This window comes from Lepidochelys kempii, chromosome 13, assembly GCF_965140285.1.
Source record: "Lepidochelys kempii isolate rLepKem1 chromosome 13, rLepKem1.hap1, whole genome shotgun sequence".
In the NCBI taxonomy this organism is placed as follows: domain Eukaryota; kingdom Metazoa; phylum Chordata; order Testudines; family Cheloniidae; genus Lepidochelys; species Lepidochelys kempii.
This window is the reverse complement of record NC_136392.1, coordinates 3,760,529-3,788,471: the sequence shown is the minus strand read 5'-3', so window position 1 is coordinate 3,788,471 and position 27,943 is coordinate 3,760,529. Positions and strand designations below refer to the sequence as shown.

The window sequence follows — 27,943 nt, the reverse complement described above, 5'->3', positions numbered from 1 at the left end:
CGCTCCCCCAGGGTATCTAACCCAGGAAGGGTATTCTGGCTTCCCTATGGCAGGGGGCCCTGAGCACAGCACCTGGCACCGACCCACGAGCAAGACAGAACTTTGAACTTTTTATTACAAAAATATCCTGCAAGCAAAAAAAAAAAAAAAAATGTTGCAATCTGTACAAGTGGTCATTCAGTTGATTTTGAAACATCCTGTCGAGATCTCCTGGCTTCCCCTTCCTCCTCCCCAGCTCCCTGCAGGATCAAACAGCTAGAATACAATCTAGTTTCCAACATGTCTTAGTGCTAGATTATTTCTCCCTCTTCTGCCCTCCTTCCAAGGAATGGTACCACAAGTCCCACCTCTTCTCTTTAATACTGCTGAGGAAAGGAGGGCAGGGAAAGGGCTTTCGGCCATCACAATAACCAGGCAAGGGGGCCATATTCAGGCCTGGCGTAAACAGGTATAATCCCCTGCCTGGAGTGCCAGCTGCCTAGCCCAGCTCTTCCTGACCCTGGAAATCTTGAAACCTGAATCCTAGGGATAAGGTGAAAATTGAAACGGTGCGTTATCTGCAACCTCCCATGTAGAAAATCAGGAAGACGGCTGCTTCTGAAATGCCACTTGTGGTTGCATTTCAGCTTTGTTTGTCACTTTTCTTCGCTAGGCCAGTCAGTCTGCCCGGCCGTGGGGAAGGCCGAGAAGTCAGAAATCTGCACCCCTCCCCCCCAGCGCTGATGGAGGGTTACTTGCTTACCAGACCTTCACTTGACAGGGTTGGGGATTATCACGCTGACTCTGACACTTAGTTTTGCACGTCTCATCCTAGTGATGAACACACAGCACTCCACCCATGGACGACACACAAGCATTGGCTTTTAGCTCTAAAGATGAACAGTTACATGTCAAACAGTCATGGTGACATTGTTCTCCGGGGGATGCCCTCCACCCGTGCATAAAGGCTTTCTTCTTGCTTCCAGGCACTGAGGCCGGGCGTGCTGGATGAACTGGCCAGCAGTAAGGGCTGAAAGGCAGCATAGCCCTGGAATTAGCCTGTGCTCTGGCAGTAGAGGTTGGCTAGCCTCTTCCCCCACCCCGGCTAGCACAAGCTTCTGTAGGAAGCCCATCAGTCCCAATCTCATGAGGATAAGCTCTGTGGTTGGCAATGAGGATGCTCTGTACCAGGGGAACACAGGCCTGGGAGCGGTGGTGCCTAGGAGCTCATGACTAGTGCATGACTTGTGCATGGCTCCTGGGTCAGATCAAGACTCTCCACTCTGCCCAGGGAGCTCCGCAGGCTGCGTTCCCCAGCCCAAGGTGCTCTGGGGCTGAGAAACGTCCTCACTTTGTTGATCTGATTGCAGAGCCTGGCGCTCAACCCGCAAGGGCACGAGTGGGTCACTGGTCTTAACATACTGCCCCAAGGATGGGATGATTGGGAAGGGGGAACCTCAGGTGGAAACTTAAGGAATTACTTACGACACACTTAGTTTGGCGGGAAATCTGAGCCTAAAAATGAGCAGTCTCGTTCAGACACAGGTTCTGAAGCAGGAGGAAGGAGGAGTAGTCACTCTGGATCAAAGAGTGTCTGCTCTTCACAGAGGGACTCCAACAGGCAAGCTAGCTGGCCTATGTTGCCTTGAGAACAGCAGTCCAGAGCCTGCTGCCAGACAGCTCTCTGCCACTACGTTATCTCCCAAAACAGCCTCCTCTCCTTCAGGTGGCTGATCTGCGGCAGCTTGGCTGCTTCTTCCTTGCACACAACGTACTAAATTGGCTGCAGAGAAACTCAGGTGTTCACTAGACGAGGACAGCCCTTGTCTGGAAAGGTTACAAGATGGAGTAGGCCACTGCATCAGCGAAGCACTGAAAACTGTCTGTCTGCTTGACACATGCGAAAGGAAACTCAGTGCACCAAGCGAAGGACCTCTCCAGTCTTGTGACAAATCACCAGGGGGGGGGGGGGATACAGAGATCCTGGTCCAGAAATAAAGCTGCACGGTGTGAGGGTCTTAGTTCAGTCTGGCCTCTCCGGAAGGAAGTTGGTATTAACTCAAGTGAGGACACAGCAGCATGGGGAAGCTTCCGTACGCTGTGTGAAGCATTCCAGGCCCCAGGAATGCAGCTCCCATAGCTTGGCACCCACTTCCACTGGGCTCCTGATGCCTCCATTGAGATCCAGTGTTGGAGGACCAGGGCTCCATGTCCAGCTAGGGGCCTGCCAGACTTCACCAAAACTCCAGTGAGCCCCGGACTGCTTTTAGCCCTGATCATTTCTTTTGGATTTGGACGCTGGCGTACTCCGAGATGGCTTCCTCGGGCCGGGGGGCAGGTCTCTTGGGTGCCTTGCTGAGGTGGACCATGTCCAGGTCAGCGTAGGTGAGATTGTCTTCAGCGACTGCCGGCTGGCCGGTCTGGATGCAGGCGTACTCCAACTGCGGGCTCATCTCCATGAACCGGCGCATGCTCTTCTTCTTCTGCTGCTTGTCAAAGTTCAGGTCTGCATAGGTCAGGGTGTTGGGATCAGAATCCTGAGTTGGGGGAGGGAGAAAACATGGAGTCAGTAGGGAGCTGTGTCCCCTGCAGCTGGCATACAGATGGGATATGAGCTGTTCATCCTGAGCTAAGAGTCTGGTCTAGTGATTATAGCAGAAGATTGTGGCAAGAGCTAGAATCTACTCCCAGCTCTGCTGCTGACTGACCCTGGGCAACTCACTTAGTAGCCCAGTGCCTCAGTTTCCCCATCAGTAAACTGGGAATACAACTACTTCATTCATGACTAACGTGCTCTGAGGTCCTTGGATGGACCCTGCTAGGGCAGCACAAGTATGATGTGCTACAATGTAAAGTCCTACCGCCTGAGACCTGGGGTCTGTGTTGATGAATTAGTGGTGCTGGATCCCCGAGACAGGTGTCCCCATTCCAAACCAACCCCTCAACTATGCGCATCAACTGCCAACTGGCTGGCTTGTTCAGCAGAGAACAAAGATGGAAATGGCTCTGGAGACGTATCTACCATCCCGGGCAGGATTAAGGCATGCTGGTGGGACATCTAGCCAGCAGCAGTGCAAGCTGTACTTGCTGGATAACTTGGCTCTAGAACGGTCACTCAGGCTCCTGGGGACACTCGATAATGTTTCAAGAGGGGCGGAGAAGCATGCTAGTCCACAGGGCCCGAGACTAACCAAGACACTCGCTTGCTACCTTCAGGCTTCTCCAGGCAACTGAGATGCACCATTACCATCCACTGCAAGAATTCTCCCTTAAGTCTGCTGGCGAACGATGCTCCGAGGGAAGAACCAGGGGCAATACCGAGCCAGAGTCTGCAATCCCTTGCACCCCTGTAGACCTGGAGATGCTCCACTGGGGTCAACAGAATTACTCTAGACTTGCAGCAGTGTCAGTGAGATCATGGTCTGGGCGGCTATGTCCAGAATGGATGAGGTCTTTCCAGTGTGAGGCCAGCTGCGTGCGTACGTGAGCATGTGGACGAGCTGGGGCGGGGGGACAGAGCTCAGTTCTGATCGGTAAATTACTCATAGCTGCATCACAGAATGCAAAATAACTCTAGAAATAGCTTCCCTGGCTTATTGTACAGCTGGCTCTAGTCACAATAGAGCCAGACTTGTTCTTTGGGGAGGGGTGGGGGCACCGGGGAGGAGGAGAAGAGAAATTCAGTGCGATGGAGGCAGCTTCCCTATGCAATTTAGAGAGGGAGCGTTTGTCCTGAACTGTGTGTCTCTCTCCCTCCCCCCAGCCACAGAAGTAGGCTCGCATAGCTGAGATTCTGAGCACTTAATAAACTGCCATGATTTTAGCCTGACGCTTGGTATTTTCATGGCGTCTTCCGTCGTTCTCCCCTCTCCGGTTCCCCAAAGGAAGCTAGCTGTAACATACCTGGAGAGCTGTGCTGGGGCTCTTCTTGGGCTCATGTAGCCTACAGAAAAAGCAACAGAACAGAGTCAAACACTCATATTTTAAAATGGTAGCGCTGCTGGGTGACTAAGTTTTGCAGAGGATTCTTTCAGGTTAGGATGGCCGAGGGCTGACTGACGGTTGATTTCAGGACAGAGGGGAGAACCACTGGATACCAGTGTGTGATAACGGAGAACTAACTGCACCATGAAGAGTTTATCCTCACACAACACATAGACTTAAGTAGCCAGCTGGCCATAGGATGAAGATTTGGATTTCCCCAGGCTGCCTGTGTGTGGCATGGACAATAAAGAACAAGTGAATCATAGAATATCAGGGTTGGAAGGGACCTCAGGAGGTCATCTAGTCTAACCCCCTGCTCAAAGCAGGACCAACACCAACTAAATCATCCCAGCCAGGGCTTTGTCAAGCCTGACCTTAAAAACTTGTAAGGAAAGAGATTCCACAACCTCCCTAGGTAATGCAGGTTTACAGCTGTTTAGTGGCTGGTTTACAGCTCAGTTAATGAATGTGTGGGTGTACGCTCGGCCAGGAACCTCCGTTCAGCAATGCTATGGGAGAACCATCTCCAGTGATGTCTGCTTGCTGGCTCGTAACTGTTTGTACAGAGAGCGACTTCACTGAGCAGTCTCTGGGTGGTAATTCTCGAACGGTCGTGTGCTGTAACAGGCTGAGTCATGGCTCATGAGGTACTCTTGCCTTTACAATGGCTGAGATATTCAACCCCTCCAGATCACTAGAGCCCAACGTCTCCATAGCATGGATCTCCTCTTCCATCCACTAGTGACTGAGCATCACATCAACCGCCATGTACAGGCGAAGAGCTTTCAAAGTGAAGCGTAGACCATGCTAAACCATGTTCGCCTGCATATGACATAGGAATTAAAGTTACAAATTTGGAACCTAGCTAAAACTTGACCCCAGTTCAGCCCTGGTGTCAACACTTTGACTTCATTAGCTCCTGTGGCTTTAAATTCCCTCACTGATTACCCAACAGTTCAATGAGGAAAGTGGAGATCGGTGCTTACCTTACAGAAGGGGAGCTTTTTCCTGTTTAAAAAGAGAAACACAACTTAAAAAACCTTACTGTAATAATCCCTCCTCCCCACATCATTTCACGTTACTTTATATTTTTTTTAGCTCCTTTGCACACTATTTATTTCCTTTTTTTCTAACTTTTTTGTAGAAGTTGCTAGATCAGCTTTTCCAGAAACCCAATAACAGCATCTTCCTGCAAACTCTGCTGAACATATTGCAAAGCTCCTTTCCTTTCATTGCAGGACAAATCTTTGTGGGTGGAGTCTAAACCTTTCCTATTTTAGGAGTGTCTTTTGCAAGACAGAAATTGCATCAAATACAATATTATGGGCAGCCTGGGGGTTTTCAGAATGGACCTGCTTTATGAAGTTAAACATGGCGGCATGCTAGAGGAGTGATGGGAAATGAGTCAGAAGGCTGTAAGGGTATCAGAGTTCTGAGAAGGTCTTATTGCTCTTGCTGTTTAAAATGTTATTGGATCCCTTGATGAGATTATCCTCTGGTAATTCCCCTCCCCTCCCCTCTTATTTTTGGGATGAATCTTCCAATGCCTTCCAGGCACAGTACTGGGAGCTGTGATTCCTCCAGCAATTGGCAGAAACTAGAGGGGGGATGATAGCAGTGAGATTTTTTCCCATTTAGCCTTCCATCAGACAAGAGGGATAACCCTACTGAGATCACAACCACTGCTGATGTTTCAGTGATGTATTAATGGAGTGCTGCATTGTTAGGCAAGAAGATACTGCAACAAACCAGTGCCTGAAACACCCTGAGCTTACAACAGATGTACAAACACACCTGCATCCCCACATGGGCTGATCTGGACCCTGCACAATCCCTTGTTGGACTGGCTGGTTGCAGCACCTGGAATGAGGTCTTTAGTTCATGAGCTGGCAGAGCCAGTGATGTTTGTAGGGGTGGTATTCCCTCCATGCTGGGAGTGGAACAAGTGGTGCAGATGCACTGGTCCTTGCCACAGTGCAATGCTGAAGTTATCCAAGCACCTGCTCCTAGCAGCTGTGGGGGGCTCGATGGGATAGGTGCTAGGCTCTTTGGGGTAGTGTTAGAATCTTATGTTCTAACGCATGGGGGTGAGAGTGTCTCCATCCAAAATGGTGTGGCCCCATGGACATGCTAAGCCCATTGCAAGGACACACACTGCAGCCCATCTTTCATACAGTCAATGCTTTCCTTACTTGGTGTCCATACAGCAGTGCCCTCTAGAGGGGGCGTTAAACCAAGGGTCCTTTTACTCCTCATCTGTCCAGGAGGAAGTCAAATATCCCCCGGGCATTTTTTGAGAGCACTAGGAGAGAACCCTGGTGTCCTGGCCAGGATTCTCCCTCAACTACAGCTTTTAAATTCCCATAACTGCCCTTAGAATCTACTATAGTCATTGCCCCTACATCTGTCTAGCCCGCACCTTCGTAGCGGGTTTTCGGGGTCCCTAGATGCTATATAGAACTAAAAGAGCAATGTAAAGAGAAGAATACGAAGTGTGACACATACATATGATTTCCATGATGCATAACTTAAAACTATTCCAGTGGCTGTTACCCTTAAGCTATAACTGACATTTCCCTATAACTGCGAGTGAAATTCTCTTCCCCAGGTGAACGCTAACCAGTTCCGTTCATTTCATCCCCCCCCCCCAATGCTGGTGTGTTTGTAAAGCACTGCCTGCGTGTATGGGAAGAGAGTGATCTAGCCAACGCACCCCCCACCCCCGGCAGGCACCCCTGGAAATAATTCATTTTTACCTTTGCTCTGTCGTACTCTGATGAGGTAGATGAGAGCAATTACCAATACACCCAGCACTGCACAAACCACTGCTACGGCTATGTAGATCTTTAGGTTAGGTAAGTTATTCTCTGTAACAAGAGAGAAACTCAGGGATCATAGGAGGCCAGTATCAGAATAGTCAAACAGAAAAACTCCTCGCCAAACTGAGTTAGTTAAATGCAGAACATCTGGGCTTATGCCAAGGGGAGTTAGGAGCTCAACTCATGAAAATTCAGACTCCCTTTGGCCTCTTTGAGAATCTCAACCAAAGCTCAGGTCTGAAGTTTGGTACAAAGGGGAACTTCCCCGGAGTTTGATTGTACAGACCTGGGATTCCTGCTCATAGCTGCTGTAGAGATGACAGGCCCATTCTGAAGGAGAGCGCTGTGCACCTTGAAAGCTTGCCCATTTCACCCAACAGAAGTTTGGTCCAATAAAAGAGATTCCCTCCCGCACCTTGTCTCCCTCAGACCTAGTCTGTGGTGTTTCGGGGAGGATTTGGAATCCAGTTCGCTAGGTGCTCTAAGGGGTGTGGATACAGTTACTGCAGTTGGCTGAAGTTTTTCTGGCAAACAGTGAAGTCACCAGAAAGTGTGTGCGGTTGGGTTCTTTATACCAAAAGCCTTGTGAATTCAGGCCAAATTCAGCAAATCTTTCAGCTGAAACAACTAAAACGGCTTGTTTTGGCCATTTCAAAATCCAGACTTGGCTCTTGTTTTATTTTGAAATGGTGTTTTGTTTAGATGTTTAGCTACAGTTTCGTTTAACGTAGAAAAAAGGGTGAGACGTCCAAAACAAACTTCCATTTGGGGTCAAAATAAACAGTGTTTTGAGGGGTTGTTTTTGTTTTGTTTTAAATTTTTGCCCCTGCAGCAGAAAATCCATTATTCGCTCAGCTCTAATAATAACCAGTCTCAGCCCATCTGCTGAGCATATCTAGTGAAGACCAGCAACTCCAAGTTACCGTGTTCCCATTAGACTGTTCCATAGCTACAGAAAAGGGGCGGGGGAAGCCTTTGGGTCTCCGTATAACTTCTGGCAGCACCAGACAGCAAACCCCCCCCCCCCCCCCCGAGTGGCACAGCAGGCCCTATACCTGTTCCTCTCAACCAACAGTGGGCTGGAGAGGAATATGGGAGAGACCCTTCACCCACAGACACACACCGTGTGGAGGGGTTAAGTTATGTCTTGGGATACAGAGGAAAGAGGAAGACTCAAGAGGCAAGTAGTCAGCAGTGCAGAATGTTCCTAGAGAAACCTCCAACAGGCCGAACTCTGAACGCAAGCCCCCAGGCAACACACACGGGCTGGTTCATCCTCAAACCAAACACACGGGTTCAGTCAGGCAACTGAACCCTGCTGCGTTTGCCCAGCTCCGCCGGCAGCTGTTTGCATAAGATACTAGCTGGCCACATGGAACCTCATCCTCAGCTCTGCAGGAGTGACCATGCCTGAGCCCCTCTCCAAGGGATATTCATGCCCCTGCAGGGCTGCTGAGATGATTTGCCCTGGGCACAGAGTGCGGCCAAAGTGACGTTTCCTGCCCTCAACCTTCCCCTTCTGCATCCGGGCCCCAGGAGAGCAGAGCTGAGCAATAATCCTGGAATAAAAGAGTCACTATAACACTGAGGCGCTCACTGCCGGAGATGGGCTGAAATGACCCCTGGGTTCAGCAGAACAGACCTGGCATTTCCCAGCAGTGCAGGGAGGGTTCAGCTGCACATTTACCTGCATCAGGTGAAGGAACATCTTTGCTTGGCTTAGGAGGTGGCTGGGAGATTCTCAGCATCTGGCTGGCACTGACGGGGGGCTGGGAATCGTGCACAACCCGACAGGTGAACATGGACCGATTCCTCTGTTCAGTTGCTTTGACCTCCAGGGAGCTCTGCAGCGTGTACGTCCCATCTGGATTCTCGGCCAGGGGGGAGGATTTTCCAAGGTTCGTCTCATTTCCATTCTCCAGCCAGGTGAGACTCGCGTCCTTCGGGTAAAACCCCTCCGCGTGGCAGGTGAACGTCACAGACTCGTTCAGTGCGACGGGCGCTGCTGGGTCACCCACTCGCATCCTGGGTGGAACTGAGAACACAAATATCCTGTGCTCGGCAGCTACAGAAATTCTCCTTTTCCTGCTGAGTCAGAGGGAAATTTCTTGGGCTGGACAGACTGACCTTCCCCCTGAGCCCACGTCCCACTTGCCATGTGATATTTTTTCAAGGGCAAAGAACTTTGGTTATCTCTAAGTTGCCTTCCCACGTGTGAGAGCCTTGGCCCCCTCACAGGAATAAACCCAGGGGAAGGCAAATGTTTTAAAATGAGCAGGCTGCAAAAACCCAAGTCTACCCAGTGTCCCCAATTTCCCTCCCCTTCCCCCTAGAAAAACCCCTGACAGACCCAGCTTGGGTACATTAAAATGGAGAGTGGTGTCTTACCAGGGTTTAAACAAAGTCAAACACCTTCTTCCTAACCCTGCCCTCCACTGGGCTGGAGTAGGGGATGTACCAGCCCAGGGCAAAGAGTTTCAAAGTTTTAAGGGCACAAGGCAGAGTCCAGAACTGAATCTGGATTTCAGTGACTCCCCTCTTACCCCCCACTACCCAGCCCAAAGGAACCAAAGGCTGAAGGATCCATCTCTGCCCCTCCGCAGTAGCCCCAGCTGGGCTCCTACCTCGCAGGGCCTCTCTGAGGTTGTAGGACCCACGCAAGGGAGCCGGTAAGGTGCTGTGCTCTATCTGACAGGTGAGCTGGGAGCGGACGTCTCCTCGGGTCAGGCTCAGTCCCACGGTGCTGGACATGTTGTAGGAGACGCTTTTGTGTTCGGGGAGAACCTGGGGCTGGGGGGCTGGGAGTTTGGTCCCATTTTTGAGCCAGGTCACAGTGATATCTCTGGGGGAGAATCCTCCTGACGTGCAGGTGAAAGTCACTGAGGGACCCGGCTCCGCCCTGCTGGAGGGGCCGGACACGGACGGGGCCGAGGGGCTGGCTGCAGGGAGAAGCATTTATCAGTCAGATCCCTGCGACTGAGAGCCCATCTCCCCACCCCATGGGGCCCGCTTCCCCACAGGGACAGCCTGAGATCGGGGGAGCCACAGCCCCTGTCCCTGAGCAAATGCAGGGCTGGGGTGTAGGGAGGCTAGAGTCATGGGCAGGGGTGCTGAACAATGTGTATGGTGGGGATGGCGAGAGCTATTGAACCAAACTGTAAACCGTGGATAAAATGGAAACCCCTTCAAGCCGGGGTGTGTGTGTGATATCACCCCTAGTTCCAGCACCTATGGTTATGGGTGAGAAATAGTCCCCATTTCTCCCCCCAAAAGCGGGGCTAGATACGCGCCTTAGACTGCGATCCACAAGAGCCCCACGTGAGGCAGGGAGCTACCTAAGCTCATGGGAGAGGACCAGGACAGGCATGTGTGCTAGGCCCCTGCCCTCTCGTGGTGATCGGTGCCTAAGTCCAGCTTTCAGGGGGTGCCCAGCTCCACGAATAGGAATCCCCGGCCTGGTGTCAGGCAGCTTAAGCATCCTAGGTGGTTGTGGTGTGAATAGGCAGGCGGGTAACTCCACGCACAACAGCTGGAGGTGGTGATGAGGGTGTGTGTCCCCCCTTAGCCTGGGGTTAGAGCACTCATCTGGGGTGGGGTGACCCCGGTTCAATTCCTCTCTGCCTGAGGGGGAGAGGAGTTGAACAGGGGTCTCCAGGTGAAGCTGTTCCACTCTGGATAACTAGTCCCAGACCCAGAGAGAGGGGAGGAGGCTGGAGTCTGCTGGTTTGGGCACCCAGGTTGGAGGTGAGAGCCCAGGGCCCCGTCCCCCTGCTCCAGTGACTCTCTCTATGCGCAATGGGACAGCTTCAACAGGGGACTGAGGGAGCCCCCCAGGTCCCATGGGTGCGGGTTTAGAGCACTCTCCTGAGAGGGGGGAGACCCCTGTTTAACTCCCCTAACAAAGGGGGGAATTGAACTCGGGGCACTCGCACCCAGGTGAGTGCTCGAATCAACAAGTTTAAGGGAACGGGAGCTGCCTCCACCTCCTTCTCCTCAGTTTTGAATGGGACCCAATACACTAGGTGGTCTCTGAGCACAGCGTCCAGCGGAGGGCAACAGAAATGATTCGGGGGCTGGAACACACGACTTATGAGGAGAGGCTGAGGGAACTGGGATTGTTTAGTCTGCGGAAGAGAAGAATGAGGGGGGATTTGATAGCTGCTTTCAACTACCTGAAGGGGGGTTCCAGAGAGGATGGAGCTCGGCTGTTCTCAGTGGTGGCAGATGACAGAACGAGGAGTAATGGTCTCAAGTTGCAGTGGAGGAGGTTTAGGTTGGATATTAGGAGAAACTTTTTCACTAGGAGGGTGGTGAAACACTGGAATGTGTTACCTAGGGAGGTGGTGGAATCTCCTTCCTTCGAAGTTTTTAAGGTCAGGCTTGACAAAGCCCTGGCTGGGATGAGTTAGTTGGGGATTGGTCCTGCTTTGAGCAGGGGGTTGGACTAGATGAGCTCCTGAGGTCCCTTCCAACCCTGATATTCTATGATTCTACCAGCTTGGGCCCTGCACGTGAGAGAGGCAGGTGGGTGCCCATCTCCCCCGGTTTGTGAATTGCTCTGGGGCTGAGGCAGCTGAATGGCCAAGGGAAAAACCAGAGGCCTAGGGAAGATTTACCCTGAGTTCAGACGCCTCCAGGGCGTGGGTGTTCTGTGGGTCACAGTGGACCCTACATCTGGATTGCGGTGCCTAAACCCAGCCTAAGGCCCCCCAAGTCATTTAGGTGCCTCAGCATAGGTGCTAGAACTGAAGTGGTTTCCATCATATGCAGGGTGTTTACAGTTTGGTTCAATGGCTCCCAGCACCCCCACGATACATATTGTTCCAGCCCCCCTGTGCCTCAGTACCCTTGTGAAGCTAGCCCCAAATGCCTCATTCACGTACCCGAGCTCAGGCCGGGGGACTGAGCTACAGGAGAAGGAATTAAATGAGTGGGGGAGGGCGAAGTCACCCCAGGATTGCGTCTGGCTTCAGTTCCAGTTGTGCACACAAGGAGCGAACTGGGGCTGGATGCTCCAGCCGCCCAGCTCCTGTGGGGCCTCCCCCCAGCTCTGTAGGAGGTGGGGGAAATGGTGAGTCCCAGCCTGGTACACCGGCACCGCTGGGGTGATGGCAGAATCAGCCTGCCAGTGCCGGCAGCACCTGCATTTTGGTGGGGGGAGGAGAAGGGAGGCACTAACCTGACACCTGCCTCCTCCCACCAGACCCGCCCCCCCCGGTGCTCATCGCAGTGTGAAGCCATCTTCAGAGGGTCCAGGTAGGAACAGAAATGGAGATTTTTGCCTGGTGCCCAGATTCCACCAGGCCCATCAGTCACGGGGCAAATCTCCACCAGGCCTGCTTCAGCGCCGGTCTAGGGGCGTCCCATGGGAATCCCAGCTCCCCGGGAGGGTCCGGGCGGAGCAAGGTTGGTCCCCGCCCTGGTCCCAGCCCCCGGCGGGCAGGGGCGTGTGGCTGGGAGGGGAGCTCGCCCTCACCGCTCACAGTCACGGCCGTGCCCGCGCCGGATCTGAACTCCTCATCGCCTCCCGACACCTTCTTAAACTTCACACAGCGATAGGTCCCGGCGTCCGCGGGGCGGGTGTCACTGATGCGGATGGTGAAGTCTGTGTCAGAGCCATTCACAGCCCGCGTCACCCGGGGGAATGATCCCGTGTCTGCATAAACGAGCTGCCGGTCCCCGCCCGAGCCCTTGAACCACTTCACGGGTCCTACTGGAGCGAGGCTGGTCACAGAGCAGGTCAGAGTGAGAGTCTCTCCCGCGGACACCCGCACGGCGTCCTGGGGCTGCAGCAGCTGGAACTCCTCGGCCTCCTCAGCCCCCCCGGCCCCTGTAACAAAAACAACCTTCGTAATCCGGCTCTTTTACTTGACACACCCCCTGCCCCTGGGGCCGGGACACAGCCAGTGACACTGTTACGGGGGAGGCCTTTAGAGTAATAGGCAGCACCATTCCTCCCGTGGCCAAGGGCCGAGCCCATCACTTCTCCTTTCAGCGGGAGCTTACAGGATTGTCCTGCATTACGGCAATGCCCGGAGCCATCGCTCTGGGGCTGAGCCGCTGCTGGCAGAAGACGGGTATGGTCCAGCTTAAAAATACCTGCCAGGTTTATCAGCGTTGACTGAAAATAGCTGGGCTGGGCCAAATCCACTGGCCAATGCCCCAACCAGGGGACTCTGGACCTGTTGGTATCACACAAACCGTTCCCATCTTCAGTACCCTTAGAACCCTCAGGCACCTTATACTTACCCTGGCTAGTTACACACCTTCAGATTCTGTACCCCTTTAAATTGCACACGCAATGAGGTGGAAATGTCAGTCTAGACAAACCATAATTTGTGGTTGTGCTGGATTATTGCCCTGGAGAAACTAACATTTAGTCATAAATTTTATATGCATGATTTGTCTTTGGGTATCTACAAGTGCCTTATCCCTTACCATACAAGCCCAGGTGGGGATGGCTTTATCTCTTACTACCTGTCAGGTCACGGTGGTTTCTTTTACGAGAAAATATTGTAGGAGAAACAGGGACCCCCAAAACCATGGAAGTTACAGCAGTGCTCAGCGTCACAAATTCTTCTGTATATTACAGAGAGTAATTTAATTCAAGTGATCCACCTGGGCTGAGATGTGGTGGACATTCCTGGTCTTGACCAAAGAAGGGATCTACAGCACTGAATACACCTCCAACCCAAAACCTGGCTGAGCAATTGGGCTGGGCCATCTTGAAAAGTTTCAGTGGTCCCTCGCAAGGCAAGAGGCCTGTCAGCAATAATCCCAGCCTGATATCCGTGGGGCTGGTTTGGGCTTTGTCCTAGTTGTTAGGTAGGTGTAGCTTCCATCCAATGCCCATTGCCCAGTTATTTACACTTTTCTGAAACTATTCCATTTAAAATCCTCCAGCCCCCAGTTGTACAGGTTTGAGCTCAGCACCGGAGGGTACCTTCTGTGGAGAGTAGTTATGTCACTTGAGTTACACCTGATGTAGCAGGTCTCATCCCCACACATTCTACCCAGAGGCCTGAATGGTGAAACGGTGGGAGGAGGTTCTTCCAGCCACCACTTCCCTCACCCCAGCTCCTGTTGCCCCCAGTCTCCGTACAGGGTTCCCAGGAAGAGAGGTCCTCCTGGCTCCAAACTCAGCAACAGCGGTAGCAGTGCTGGTGAGTTACTGGTAAACTCCCCCCTGCAGGACTGGGGAGGAGCAGGAGTGCGGGGCCCAGCTGGAGAGCGACGTCATCCTGCTAACCAAAGAGACAGAGCCCAAGTGATCATCAACAGAGCAGCCAAACTGACGCCATACAAAGTGCTGCCAAACGCAAACTGAAGAAAATATTTGTCTCCTAATCAGCCAGTTAGTCACCTTATGGTTTTTTTTGTAACGATATTAGGAAAATAAACTCCAGACAAGTGTGACTTTCCTGGTGACTGTTTAAAGCGATCAGTAGAAATGGCTGGGGTTACAATTAGAGGGGATGAAAGATTCACTTTTCTACTGACCTTTTTTATAAATGGGTGACTGTGTTGTTTCAGCTATATTCTCCTGCCAATCCCAACCTGGCGCTGATGCTGCAAAGAAACTAGTTTAACACAGGGGAGGTCTCTTCCTTTCAGTGGATATCGTTAAACTTCTTAATTATGTAATGAATGCCCAGGGTGGGCACCTTAGAAATGGATCTTGTAACAACAGATGCGGGTTTTACTTGTGAACCGCGTGACATTTCCTTGATGGACCTGACCGTCCTCTTCCTCCCGAGAACTCCGTTGCAGCGGCTCTTCAATGATACCGGCACAAGAGAGAGGCAACTCAGGCCCCTGATGTCTATGGTGTAATTGCTCTAATGATTCTGTGCTCTGTACGTAGCTTCTTTACTCTTAAGTTAATACAGGAGAGTATAAAATACTCCTGCTCACTGGAAACTAAGCCCGTCTCTGCAGCATGTTGGGGTTACAAAACTTTCACGGGGACCCCCTGATTAGACACTTGGTCCTGCAACCAGTTGTGGTAGCATGGAGGCCTGGGCCTGGGCCACGTACCTTTGTGGTAGTACATGGGCATGGAAGTCCCTGCTAGAGGAACTGGCAGCAGGATCAGAGCCTTTGTGAATAATAATAATCATTAGCACTTACAGCGAGCTTTACAATTCCAACGCACTGTACAAAGATGAATGTATTGATCCCTACGTTAGCCCGTGGGGCAGGTTGGTGTTACCTCTTCTCTATCAGCAAAAAGAGCCATTTAAAAAAACACCACACAAACTTAACATAAGAATGGCCATGCTGGCTCAGACCAGTGGTCCATCTAGCCCAGTATCATGTCTCTGACAGTGGCCAGTGCCAGATACTTCAGAGGGAATGAACAGAATGGGGGAATGAGTAAGTGATCCAACCCTATCATCCAATCTCAGCTTCTGGCAGTTGGAGGCTTAGGGACACCTCAAGTATGGGGTTGTATGCCTGACCATCTTGGCTAACAGCCATTGATGGTCCTATCGTCTATGAACTTATCTAATTCTTTTCTGAACCCAGTTACACTTGTGGCCTTCACAACATCCCCTGGCAACAAATTCCACAGGTTGACTGTGTGTTGTGTGAAGTACTTTCTTTTGTTTATTTTAAACCTGCTGCCTCTTAATTTCCTCAGGTGACCCTTAGTACTTGTGTTCTGTGAAGGGATGAATAACACTTTTTCTCCACACCAGGCATGATTTTATAGACCTCTATCCTATCCCCGCTCAGTCGTCTCTTTTCTAAGATGAACAGTCCCAGTCTTATTAATCTCTCCTCTATGGAAGTTGTTCCACACCCTTCATCATTTTTGTTCCCCTTCTCTGCATCTTTTCCAATTTTAACGCAAGAGACAAACTATTGTAATTAATACAAATACAAGAATAGGTCTTATTTCCTGCATTTAAATCTTTATCTTTATTTGGCTTCTATTGAATTCAAATACTGAATCTTAGAATAGCAGACCAGGGTAGCACCACTTGGCACTAAGCAGATGTGATATTTATGCCAATTATTCCCAATTAACCAGAAGTTACTACCATTCCCTGCCAATAGGCTAAGTCACTTCCCTAGGAGACATCCCAATAAAACAGCTTCCCAATTAATCAGAGTATGCTGTATTAGTTAATGCAAGTGGGCACTTCTGCACAGAATTCTCCATCTTGTGAGCCCGAGTGCTCATTTGCACTGCATATCAAGGCTGTGTGTCCACATGCATGTGCAGAAACAAGTATTTGCGCTGGTCAGCTACGTGGGAACTTTGTCTGAGGTCTCTGAAAATGTCCTGAACATTCCAGTTTACCTTCAAAAGGTAATAATAATAATGATGATGATAAAGCAGCGTCAGATGAAACTTCATTGTTACCCTGACTTGCCGTGCTCAGCTGACTGAAACGCTGTCTGGTTATCTAAAGCAAATTAAGTGTTGCAATACCCGGGCACAATGGAGCAGGCAAGGTGAGAGCTCAAGACCACCAGAAATAATGAAAAGTGCTGTAGTCAAGACCTGTAGAAGCAGCAGCAAGAGGAGCAATATAGGTAGAGATGCTCTGTAGCCCACACAGATATTTGACGGATTAATTTTGGCAACACTTGTCATCCTGGTCATGCCAATGCAGTTACTGAAACTGAATTGAACAAGATTTCTATCCATGCCATTGCTTAAGGTTACATTTTTAAACGCTGCACGGAGGGAAGTGTAATATCGTTGCAGAGCTTCTGTGGCTGTTAATGGCACTCGCAGCTAAGAGTAAATCACTGCATACTATATTATGATTGGGAGTCAATAGATGGCACTGAAACAAATGCTGTTAAGTTTAACCAAACATGTAAGTAGTTAGCTCTTGAGGAAATGCTTAGTATTCGCTGTGATGCGCTTTTTTAAAAATACCGAGCATTTCACCAGTAAGGTCTGTTCTCTTTGCCTGAATCCAATACTAGTCTTTAGTGCAGCAGCTGCACACAGGTTATATCCCCACCATAAAACTGAAGACTTGGACTCAGTATTGCCCTGTGAAGAGTTCCCTTTGCATTGCTCCATTGGTACAAAAGGGTCTTACAACTGCTGTAGAGACCAGATGATTTTCTCAGATAGCAGTTGGGATTTAGGCTCTCTCACCATGGTGGCCAATATCAAAATGCTTCAGAGGATGGTGCAAGACACCCCTACTGGACAACTATGGAATTACTTGCCATAGGGAAGTTTCTCCCTAGACCATTTTAATTAGTGGCTGGTTGATGCCCCACCACAAGAGATTTTTTTTATTGCTTATAATTTCTTATCCCCTATAATGTAACCCATTAATGTTCTCTTCATCCATATAGATTCTCAATCCTTTGACACCTGAGAAATTCTTGGCATCAATTATTTCTTGTGGCAGTGAGTTCCACAGGTTAATTGTGCATTGTGTAAAAATATCAGTTTTAAGTTTGTTGCTTTCTGGATACTGTTCCTTTCACAGGTAAGTCCTGGGTTTTGATGTGACTAAGAGCACCAGGACACTGAAATTTCCCCCAAAATAGAATGGAGCTGATACAGCATCAGCACTTTGATACTGAGACACAAGTGTGTCCAAAAGGACATTTTAAAGGTGGAAACCCCATTTCAGCAGAAGCTCAGTGGCATTTCAGAATGTGCAAACTCAGTCTAGTCTCCATTTCATCCATCCGTGAGTGGTGGCAGTCTAATAACTCTGGGCTCATACAACGTTAAATTTTACGTTGTCCCTGAGTTTCTCAGATACCCATTTACAGCAGTGTCCCTCTCTGGAGCATGTGCCTGGCATGTGAGAGAAGTTCTTTAAAGGGCAGGGAGCAGAGAGACTGGGGCATGGGCATGGGGATTTTTCTCAGTCCCTGGAAAAATCATGGAGCAGGTCCTCAAAGAATCAATCCTGAAGCACTTGCATGAGAGGAAAGTGATCAGGAACAGCCAGCATGGATTCACCAAGGGAAGGTCATGCCTGACTAATCTAATCGCCTTTTATGATGAGATTACTGGTTCTGTGGATGAAGGGAAAGCAGTGGATGTATTGTTTCTTGACTTTAGCAAAGCTTTTGACACGGTCTCCCATAGTATTCTTGTCAGCAAGTTAAGGAAGTATGGGCTGGATGAATGCACTATAAGGTGGGTAGAAAGCTGGCTAGATTGTCGGGATCAACGGGTAGTGATCAATGGCTCCATGTCTAGTTGGCAGCCGGTATCAAGTGGAGTGCCCCAAGGGTCGGTCCTGGGGCCGGTTTTATTCAATATCTTCATAAATGATCTGGAGGATGGTGTGGATTGCACTCTCAGCAAATTTGCGGATGATACTAAACTGGGAGGAGTGGTAGATACGCTGGAGGGGAGGGATAGGATACAGAAGGACCTAGACCAATTGGAAGATTGGGCCAAAAGGAATCTGATGAGGTTCAATAAGGATAAGTGCAGGGTCCTGCACTTAGGACGGAAGAACCCAATGCACAGCTACAGACTAGGGACCGAATGGCTAGGCAGCAGTTCTGCGGAAAAGGACCTAGGGGTGACAGTGGACGAGAAGCTGGATATGAGTCAGCAGTGTGCCCTTGTTGCCAAGAAGGCCAATGGCATTTTGGGATGTATAAGTAGGGGCATAGCGAGCAGATCGAGGGACGTGATCGTTCCCCTCTATTCGACATTGGTGAGGCCTCATCTGGAGTACTGTGTCCAGTTTTGGGCCCCACACTTCAAGAAGGATGTGGATAAATTGGAGAGAGTCCAGCGAAGGGCAACAAAAATGATTAGGGGACTGGAACACATGAGTTATGAGGAGAGGCTGAGGGAGCTGGGATTGTTTAGCCTGCAGAAGAGAAGAATGAGGGGGGATTTGATAGCTGCTTTCAACTACCTGAAAGGGGGTTCCAAAGAGGATGGCTCTAGACTGTTCTCAATGGTAGCAGATGACAGAACGAGGAGTAATGGTCTCAAGTTGCAGTGGGGGAGGTTTAGATTGGATATTAGGAAAAACTTTTTCACTAAGAGGGTGGTGAAACACTGGAATGCGTTACCTAGGGAGGTGGTAGAATCTCCTTCCTTAGAGGTTTTTAAGGTCAGGCTTGACAAAGCCCTGGCTGGGATGATTTAACTGGGAATTGGTCCTGCTTTGAGCAGGGGGTTGGACTAGATGACCTTCTGGGGTCCCTTCCAACCCTGATATTCTATGATTCTATGTGTGAGCAGTGAGAAGAGAACATTAATCTCCGCTGTGCACGACTGTGAAACAAGGCATTGCACTCAACTTCTAGACTCAGATGTGCCTCCACTGAGCATTGAACTATTCCTGCACCAAAGCAGCCGAGCATTCACAGACATTTGAATGTGCGAATGTGAGTGAGCCGTACTTGTACCAAGGGTCAGAGCGCCAGGTTTAAGCTGCGTGTTTGAGAATTCTCTCCAGAAGCGACTCTGTTTGGCTCAGCACAGAACGAGTGTTCCTCAAACCAATCAGCAGAACCTGGCACAAGGCTGTGAAGAGCTGACGCAGATTAGCTATGCCTACTGGCATCTTATCTCTGAATGTAACAGATACAGATCGACCATTCCTGTAACAGAGCCCACTTAGCAGCCCAGATAAGGATCTGACCACATTGGTCATAGCTAAGACTGCACTCAGTTACTTGTGTTCAAAGGAGAAGGGAAAGTTAAACTTCTGCTCTGCACCTAGCCAGTATATCTGATTGCCTAATTTTTCTGGGTGCCTCAAGCAAGGTCTGTGCAACCCAGGAAGTAAGAGATCTAAAAGCTTTCTGCAATATCGGCTCTCGCCCCCTAACCTGCTGCTGCTTCCCGAGATTTAGAGCTCCAGCAGCTTCTCCAACCCCTCCTACACTCTCCCAGGAAATAGAACCAATTGCGTGTGACTTCTGATCATCTGACCAAACACAACAGCTCAAATTTTGTCTATAGAATCCTTGCAGCAAACCAATCAATACAAAGAGTATAAAAAGATGAAATTCGTACAACCACCACATTGGAGAAAATCACAATCATTTCGGTAAGCATGAAGAGGCCAAGCTCATCAAGTCAACTGTTTACCACAAACAATTCACTCAGCTCTGTTCCACACACAAGTCTTGTTAGCTCCGGATTTAATTTTTGTAAATTACTGCAACCAACCAATAGCCTTGAAACACAAGGGACATGATAAGGAAAAAAAAAACCCCACATCTCTCCCAGCTAATTTGCGGTTGTGTTCCTCATTTGGGTCTTTATCTTACCTTTGTCAAAGAAGACCTCCTTTCCCTATGCATCTCCATAATGGGTGACATCAGCTGAGTTTCCCCTGTTGACAGTCACTAGATTTAAGTGTCACCTGTTGGTGAGTGTATGTTACAGATCCCTCTCTCTGGCCTATCCACAGAGGATATAAATCTCTAGAGAGCATTGGCTTTTAGCTCTGGAGGTCTCTGGTTCCCATTTGTGGACCTAGCTGGTGGCCGTCACATGAGTTCTTGAGGCATGGAGATAGGTTATCCTTGGTAGATGGCTCCTTGCCATGGAATTGGCACCAGAGTCATTGTGTTGGCATTAAAGGAATTGTGCCAGGGTTGTCGTCTTGACTACTCGTTTGCTGGACTCTGGGCTCAACTCTGGAAGTAATTTCCACCAGGCGGGCTGGGACAGAGGACTGGGGTGAATGGCTTGTACTGCCGCCTAATGCATACAAGGCTGGCTGATGGGTTTAGATACATACTCCGGTCCCAGAAGCCATGGCCACGAGTGCACAATTATTACATAGAAGTAATATTAAATATGGGCCTTGGCACACTGAGCACTAATTGCTTTGAAAATGGACCTAATTGACTAGCAGAGCTGTTCTCTTCCATGATCACTTGGAAATAACAGGAAAGCAGCTTCTGCTGCAAAAATAAGGGCTTCTATCGTGTTGCCAATATATTGGCTTCATCTTTGGTCATAGAACTGCTTCGTGAAAGAATTCTAGGACATTCTTGTCCATCTGCCCACTGCAATCCTCATTAGAACTGCCCAGTCCAGCAAGTCTCACTCAGGTACGACTCGCAATGTTTTCAGTGGGAGTTTGCCTTGGAGATCCTTCAGTCCTACCTAAGTTCCTGTACCGACACTCATCACTGTAACATCTCCACTTCCTGAGGATTGGACCCTAAAGGGAACGTGGTGGAGTGGAACTGAATGCTCGCTACTGCGGGTGCTTTATTTCTCCAACAAAAATGCACTGGGAAGATAATTTTCCTTTTGCATTATGCTCACAACAGCAATGTTTGATTAAATTACATCTACTAAAGAGGGAGCTGTTTCCAACATTAACGGTCTAAGAGCAAAACAAAATTCTGCTGTGTCTAGAGGAAGATCCTGGATAAAGTTTCCCAGTAGGAATGAACCTGTCAATATCAGTAGCCCTAGGCAGAGGGAGTGTATAGGCTAGTAGAATGCACAGTGTGTAATGGACGTGAGAGAGCTCTCTCCTTCCTCCTCCCTCTCACCATCTGTCGATCTCTCTATCTGAAAGGCAAGCACTGTACCCAGAGAGGAGGAAGATGGGGGAAATGTCTGCTCTGGAATTCTGGGGGGTCTGAGGAGCCTTAGGAACAGATATCAATGGGTCGGGATGTGGTTCAGCCAAGTTGTGTGTATTATGCAGGCTTTCAGAGGGACAGAATCTGATCTCAGTTACACCAATATAAATCTGGAGTAACTCCATGGACGTGAGTGGAATTACTTTGCATTTACACCAGTATAACTAGGAGAGGAACTTGGGCCATGAACTGTAACTGTTGGTCACTGTTGTTGAAACCCACTATCCATAGTCTCCAGTTAGGATGGCGTTTCCCCTCCCTGGCACCCCGCATCCTCAAGCTACTCAGCATGTATAGGAAGTGGCAGAGTTTTAGAGACTTTCTTTCGCGCTCCTGGAGCTCAAGCCCATCTGTGTTTTGAAGTGAGGATCTGCAGGCAGCTCATCCGTATCATGCACTGGCTCGTCCAACCCTATTCTTGCAACGTGTGCACATCCGAATGGCTGTCAGCTTCTAACTGAAGAGGAGTTTGTGGTTAATGAGCCTGTTCGTTGTTGTCGAGTCCATTTGGTGACCCACATTCTGCCACAGGTCGGCCAGTTGCGTTGCTGCAGCTGGTGAGGTCAGCGCACCAGATGTGGCTGTTTGTTTCAGATGGAGCTGGCACTTTGAGAAGGACCATCAGTGTAACTGTGAGACAAACAGCCAACAGCCGTGATGGTGTGAAGCTGCCATCTGGCGGCTTTGGGGTCTCCTTGTCGCCTCTGTCAACATTGCCCAGCTGTACGCTCTTTGGGAATATATTTCAAATGTTGCTTTTGCCCAGCTTGTATCAGCCCTTCTCCCCCATCCTCCCAACTCAGCCACTTCTCCATAACCTATGATCTATTGGTCCGTAGATCAGACATAAGCTACTGCTGATATTAGGATTTACTGTAATGTCTCAGAAGCATCTGCAGGATGGGCACAGCATGCCAGCGTCGGACACGAGCTGCCATGCTAGCATTTCCTAGCTTCCACTAGGCGTATTTACATCGCACAGCTTACAAGTACACAACTGTCACTGGAGTCGCCATACAAAACGGGCCTACCTCTCCGCATGCCTATTGCCATAGTGGGCTAATTAATTCCTGGTACAATTCTAGCGATGTCAGCGGAGTAACTCCAGGGAGGCATCTGGCCCAGTATGAGTTCAGAAAAGGCTTGGAATGCCGAGATCCATCAGTGGTGCGAGTCCCTTCCCCCTCATCATTATGAAAAAAGAGGAAACTGAGCTGAAAAACCCTGAATAGACATGCTGACTGCAGCATACAAGCAAGAAAATGCAAAGTTTAGGCTGAAACTCCATTCCCTGCTGCAATTCAGCGTGACAAAGTTCCTCCTCTACCTTGGTGGGTCTTGCGCTTATTGGCGGATTTGCTCGCCTTGGAGCTTCACGGTAGCCTTCAGTTTGGCTGTTTTCGTGAACCCACAGTCCAGGTCGACTCCTCCTGTGTCTGACCAGGAGTTGGGAGGTTTGGGGGGAACCCGGGCCCGCCCTCTACTCTGGGTTCCAGCCCAGGGCCCTGTGGAATACAGCTGTCTAGAGTGTCTCCTGGAACAGCTGTGCGACAGCTACAACTCCCTGGGCTACTTCCCCATGGCCTCCTCCAAACACCTTCTTTATCCTCACCACAGGACCTTCCTCCTGGTGTCTGATAATGCTTGTACTCCACAGTCCGCATTCTCACTCTCAGCTCCTAGCACCTCTTGTTCCCAGCTCCTTACACGCGCACCACAAACTGAAGTGAGCTCCTTTTTAAAACCCAGGTGCCCTGATTAGCCTGCCTTAATTGATTCTAACAGCTTCTTGATTGGCTGCAGGTGTTCTAATCAGCCTGTCTTAATTGTCTCCAGAAGGTTCCTGTTTGTTCTGGAACCTTCCCTGTTACCTTACCCAGGGAAAAGGGACCTACTTAACCTGGGGCTAATATATCTGCCTTCTATTACTCTCCTTTAGCCATCTGGCCTGACCCTGTCACATCAGTTACTGGATATTTTCTCTTCCTTAAGTATTTTCCCCACAATTAAACCCCATCATCTCTCCCCGTCCCCATTGTCTCCCCAAAGCAAAACACAAGCACTGTTATAGGTGAGCTTCTGAATCCACCAGTATTTCAATGGGTTTAAAATCAGGCAAGAATTCACCCATCGCCTTCCATGAAGGCTCCTATTACACAGCACGGAAGCACTGAGTGGGAGGGTGTTCAGAAAGTTTCTTCTAATAGTCTGTGCAATACAGCTACTGACTCAGACACTGATCATGTGACACACATACTGTACAGTGGTCAAGATCATGAGTTCCTTCTGCCGCATCACACGCATGGAAAAGACATCATTTGCACAGCCAGCTTCCATAAATGAAAGACAAGTTGTTCCTCCCAAGCGAACACGCATTCGGCAACAAATCCCTTCTCAGGCACAGCATTGAACAGTGTCTTAGAAAACCCATTTTCTTAGGAAACTGGCAACTCGTGTTTTAGGACCCAACCTGCAAGGTGCTGAGCACCCTTAACGCCTTTAAAAGTTAGAATTAAGAATGAGTTAAGGAGGGTTAAGCATGTGCTGATCCCCACAGAATTGGGGACCTTAATGCTCATCTGCTGCAATCTACTTTACCATGATGTTAAATTTCAGGGATAGTGAGATGTTGTTTTTAAAAGCACTGTACGTGTGGAAATCCTCATACCGCAGGCCCAGAACTTGTACAGTATAGAATTCATAATGGTGGGGAAGTGGCGAAGGCTAGAGTGAATTACGATGCTCCAGGCCCAGCAAGGAGGCAGATTCCTGCATGGTGTCCCGCAGCACGGGCTCAGCATCGTATATCCTTACCTTGATTTTTTGCTTGGCTTAGGAGAGCAGTAAGTTTGTTATTTGTGGTTTAAAATTTCTGGTTTGGTGAGTCATTAATTTTTCCCTTCTCCCCATTTTCAAGTCACTTGATGCAAGACGGGTTGGAATGGGTTAAAGTTTAATTGCAGGAGAGCTGCAGCTCTTGCCTAAATTCTTGCCCACAAAAATAGCTTTTCTTCAAAAGCAATCTAAAGTAATGCTGGAAGGAGCATAAGAGTGTTACTGAGCGAGGACTTCACATTCGTAAAGAAATATGCAGCTGGTTTGAATATTTGCAGTCAGTGTCATTGTCACTTGTAGGAATGAGACAATTTCAACTGGAGAAGGAGCCCAACAATAATTCACTAGGTACAATGCTTCAAATTCTCCCCAGTGGGGATACCCAGTTAAGGAAATTAACAGGTGCTTGCTATAAATGAGCATGGAATTTGCAACTCAGAAAAAGGAGAAGAAAGCCAGAGATCAATTTACACAGCGGTATAGGGAGCCCCAGACAGCGTCTGGGGGTTACAGGAAGGGTGTATTTCACACGGGTGACAGCAGCAGAAAGTGCGTGTAGTTCACCAGGGTAACGTCATCTGCTTCAGCGACCTCCCCTCCCCTGCCGCCTCCCCAGCACGGACAGAACCCCAGCACCATTTAGCTGAATCCCTTACACAGGGAGAACTTAGAGAAATGGGACCCAGAGCTGAATCAGCCCAGTTGTTCAGGAAAATCGGTGTCAAGGAGGTGGGGGGAAGTCATGGCTTTGATTTGGCAAAGCTCTAGTTCAAAGGCAGCTTTACCAGGGATCAGCCAGTGCCCCTTTTTTGTAGGAAAGAAATATTCTGGTTGTTTTGCCTTTTCCCTACCCCCTCAGAAATTTCTTTGTGGCAACCATCCCTGGAACCCGTCAGCCTTAGACAGCAGTGGTCACAGTCAGCATGGAAAGAACCCCACATACATTTTCACCTGAAAATTTTGCCCTTATGATTGGGACACAGAACCCCTCTTGGTAACGGACAGACTGGAGAGGTTCTCTCCCTCCCCCCCAGTCGATAGTCAGGGGCATGTTCTGGCTCATGGACTAGCATTAGAGGTGGTTGGACATTAGCAGGAGCTGGCTACTCCAACATCTTTCCTGTGAGGGCTTCCAATGAAACGCAGACCTTGACTTTGGTCACACCTGTGGCCTTATGTGAATTAGAGAAGGAAGGTTCACCAATTACTTAATCCAGGCAGAAATAAAATTACTGGCAGCATTTCAGCTGCAAGCGAAGCACCCTTGAAAGCAGCCGCCGCAGGGCTCATTTCCTGGTGGGAGAGGGAGGTTTACTGACACTGATAGAGGGAAGGGAGTGAAAAGAGGGACGTGCAAATGGCAGGAAGAATAAATAAATACTTTAGATGCACCACAATCGCCTCTTTCATCATCGATCTCAGAGCCTTTTGCAAGCCTTAAAGGAATCATCTGGCAGAGCCAAGAATGTGAGCCAGGAGCCCTGATTGGTGCTCAGATACCATGGGGCGAACACAGTATAAATCCCTAGATTAGGCTCTGTCTACACTAGCACTTTTGTCGGTAAAACTTTTGCCAGTCAGGGATGTGGAAAAAACCACACTCCTGACCGACGTAAATTTCACCAACAAAAGCGGACAGCACTATGTCAGCAGGAGAGCTGCTCCCACCAACAGAGCTACCGCCCCTCGTTGAAGGTGGTTTAATTAAGTTCTCTCCTGCCGGCATAGAGCGGCTACACAGGAGCCCTTACAGCGGCGCAGCTGTGCCACTGTACGGTCCGGAGTGTAGACATAACCTACACAGGGTCAAACGGAGCTTGGAGTCAGTGTGTGCAACTTCCCTTGTGATGCAGACTTCATGTTGGGCGTAATTTGGCCAGAAAACTGATGCACAGTCCGGGAAGTTATACTGATTTGGTGTTCGGTGATTGTGCAAAGCGAGTGAGATGTGCACACCATGCAGTGCAGAAAGGAGGTTAAGGAACAAGAAAAGCAACTACCCGGAGCGGGTAAGAAAACAGCTATTTTACACCTGTGCCCATTTTACAGCCTCCTACACGACCTCATGAAAATTAATCTGGAATAAGATAGGGTGTGAATTTAAAACAGATCAACTATTCCTGATTAACTCCCTGTGTGGATACTCTTCTTCTGGACTAAGAGCGTCCACACAGGGTGTTAATCAGGAATAACTTCCTGTGCTGACATGCCCTTAGTTGCCCTTCTATTACGCCGACTGTTTGTATGTAAATTACACCAATTCCGTGCACCGCCTGAATGGCAGATTTATGCAATTTTGACAAATTCACCATCTACACCCATCTGCTGATGAGCTCACATCAGCCATAGGAGTTCAGACCCCTGCTGAATTCAGCCCCTGGTGCCCCTTTTTCACCAGGGCAAGGACAAGGTGTTTACCTTGTAGCAGAATCCGTGGATTAGAGGAAATCAAACAAACCACAGCCATGAGCCAAGTTACTCAGTGGGATCCTGGGGTTCCCATAACCCCTGCGGAACGAGGGGGCCAGAGCCCAGGTTCCTACCGTCCATAGACAATCCCCCGTCCCTTTAATTCACATCTCTGGCCCCCTCCCCTGCAGTGGTGCGGCGGTAGTTAAAGGTCAATACGCATCTATATTGTGCACCAGACACTCCTGGATGGAAAGGGTTTCTATAGGGGAAGGTTGAGGGGAACCAGAGACCAGGGAAAGGAAGAGATGGGGGCGGAGGGGGGGGGGCGGCAGGATCAAGACAGGACCCAACAATGCTTGTGCCAGGAGTATCCAGCTCTGCCAGCAGCAGGTGCGAGGCAGCGTCACTTACCCGGCCGGCCCAGCAGGGCGAGGAGCAGCAGGCAGGGCAGCCAGCAGGCAGGGTAGCAGGAACGGCTGGCGACAGGCTCCATCGCGGGCGCCTGGCAGGGACAGAAAGGAGAAGAGCTGCGTGAAGAGCAGGGTCCGGGGCAGGGCAGCGGCAGAAGGAAATTACGCCGGCGCCCCAGCCCGAAGGGAGGAGGAGGAAGAAGAGGAATCGGACCGATCCCGATCCTGCCCCGGGGAGCTGCCACCCACCGGCGGCGGCCGCTTGGTGCTGCCCAGGCGGGATCCAAAATCCCCGGCGCGGTGACCCCTGCGAACCAGCCGCCTTCTTCAGTCACATGCCGCCCCGCGGCGGGGAGCAGAAAGGAGCCCGGGGTGCACCTGGCCGGCCGGCCGCAGGGGGAGCGCTCCGCCCCCGGTCGCTGCAGCGGGCAGCCGCGCGCCGTCTGCGTCCCCGGGAGAGGCAGCGCGCGGACCCGGCCGCCCGGCTCCCGCGGCTGGGCTGGCTCCGGCTCCCGCTCCCGCTCCCGCTCCAGTTCTCCGCGGTGGCGGCGGCGGCTGCTGGCGCTCGGCCCCCCCCGCCCGTTGCCTAGCAGTCAGCACTTGATGAGACGCTGCTTCCACAATGTACCAGCGCAGAGAGCCCCCCCGCAGCTTTCAGGCCAGCCCCGATTTAAGGTAGCTTGCCCGGGCGGTGCAGCGGAACCAGCCCCAGAAGGGGCCCTGCCTGGCCCCGCACAAACTTGTTTTTCTAAGGTCATTCCTGCCTGCTTGAATCAACCATACGCTGCTGGCTTAAGGTGGGCTGGGCGAGTTCCCTGCCCTCCCCCCTGGGCTCCCGGCCTCCCGGCCTCCCCAGCTCACTTCGGCTGCTGCTGGGGCGGTCCCTGCGTCGCTCATTGCCTTCGCCAATCGCTTCCCCAGCCA

General features: G+C 50.2%; 1 protein-coding gene and 1 long non-coding RNA gene across 5 annotated transcripts in view; one reads left to right on the top strand and one right to left on the bottom strand.

Annotated features, from left to right (window-relative positions):
* LOC140896845 (uncharacterized) overlaps positions 1 to 27,943 on the top strand; it is an 87,847-nt gene that overhangs the window by 5,218 nt on the left and 54,686 nt on the right. The gene's annotated exons all lie outside the window — the stretch shown is intronic.
* On the bottom strand, positions 98 to 27,841 carry LOC140896843 (tyrosine-protein phosphatase non-receptor type substrate 1). Of its 4 annotated transcripts, XR_012154618.2 has the most exons (10): positions 27,269 to 27,841; positions 27,021 to 27,111; positions 12,259 to 12,612; positions 9,407 to 9,721; positions 8,470 to 8,817; positions 6,720 to 6,830; positions 4,950 to 4,971; positions 4,621 to 4,785; positions 3,883 to 3,922; positions 2,473 to 2,516 (listed from the first exon to the last, which is right to left on the bottom strand). XR_012154618.2 is itself a non-coding variant. In XM_073308857.2 (9 exons), the coding sequence occupies exons 2-9, from the start codon at positions 27,100 to 27,102 to the stop codon at positions 2,256 to 2,258; spliced, it is 1,533 nt and encodes a 510-aa protein (XP_073164958.1). In that variant the 5' UTR covers positions 27,103 to 27,111; positions 27,269 to 27,838; the 3' UTR covers positions 98 to 2,255. The 4 variants fall into 4 exon arrangements, 2 of the variants coding, with proteins under 2 accessions (XP_073164958.1, XP_073164959.1); XM_073308857.2 differs by lacking the exon at positions 4,621 to 4,785 and having other exon boundaries at positions 98 to 2,516; positions 27,269 to 27,838; XR_012154617.2 differs by having other exon boundaries at positions 2,458 to 2,516; positions 3,883 to 4,785.

Coding starts and splice junctions, on each gene's coding strand:
- LOC140896843 (XM_073308857.2), bottom strand. CDS start 27,102: ATGGAGCCTGTCGCCAGCCGTTCCTGCTACCCTGCCTGCTGGCTGCCC. Junction 9,722..12,258: donor CACGGCCGTGACTGTGAGCG/GTGAGGGCGAGC, acceptor TTCTCCCTGCAG/CCAGCCCCTCGGCCCCGTCC. Junction 2,517..3,882: donor GCCCCAGCACAGCTCTCCAG/GTATGTTACAGC, acceptor CCCCCAACTCAG/GATTCTGATCCCAACACCCT.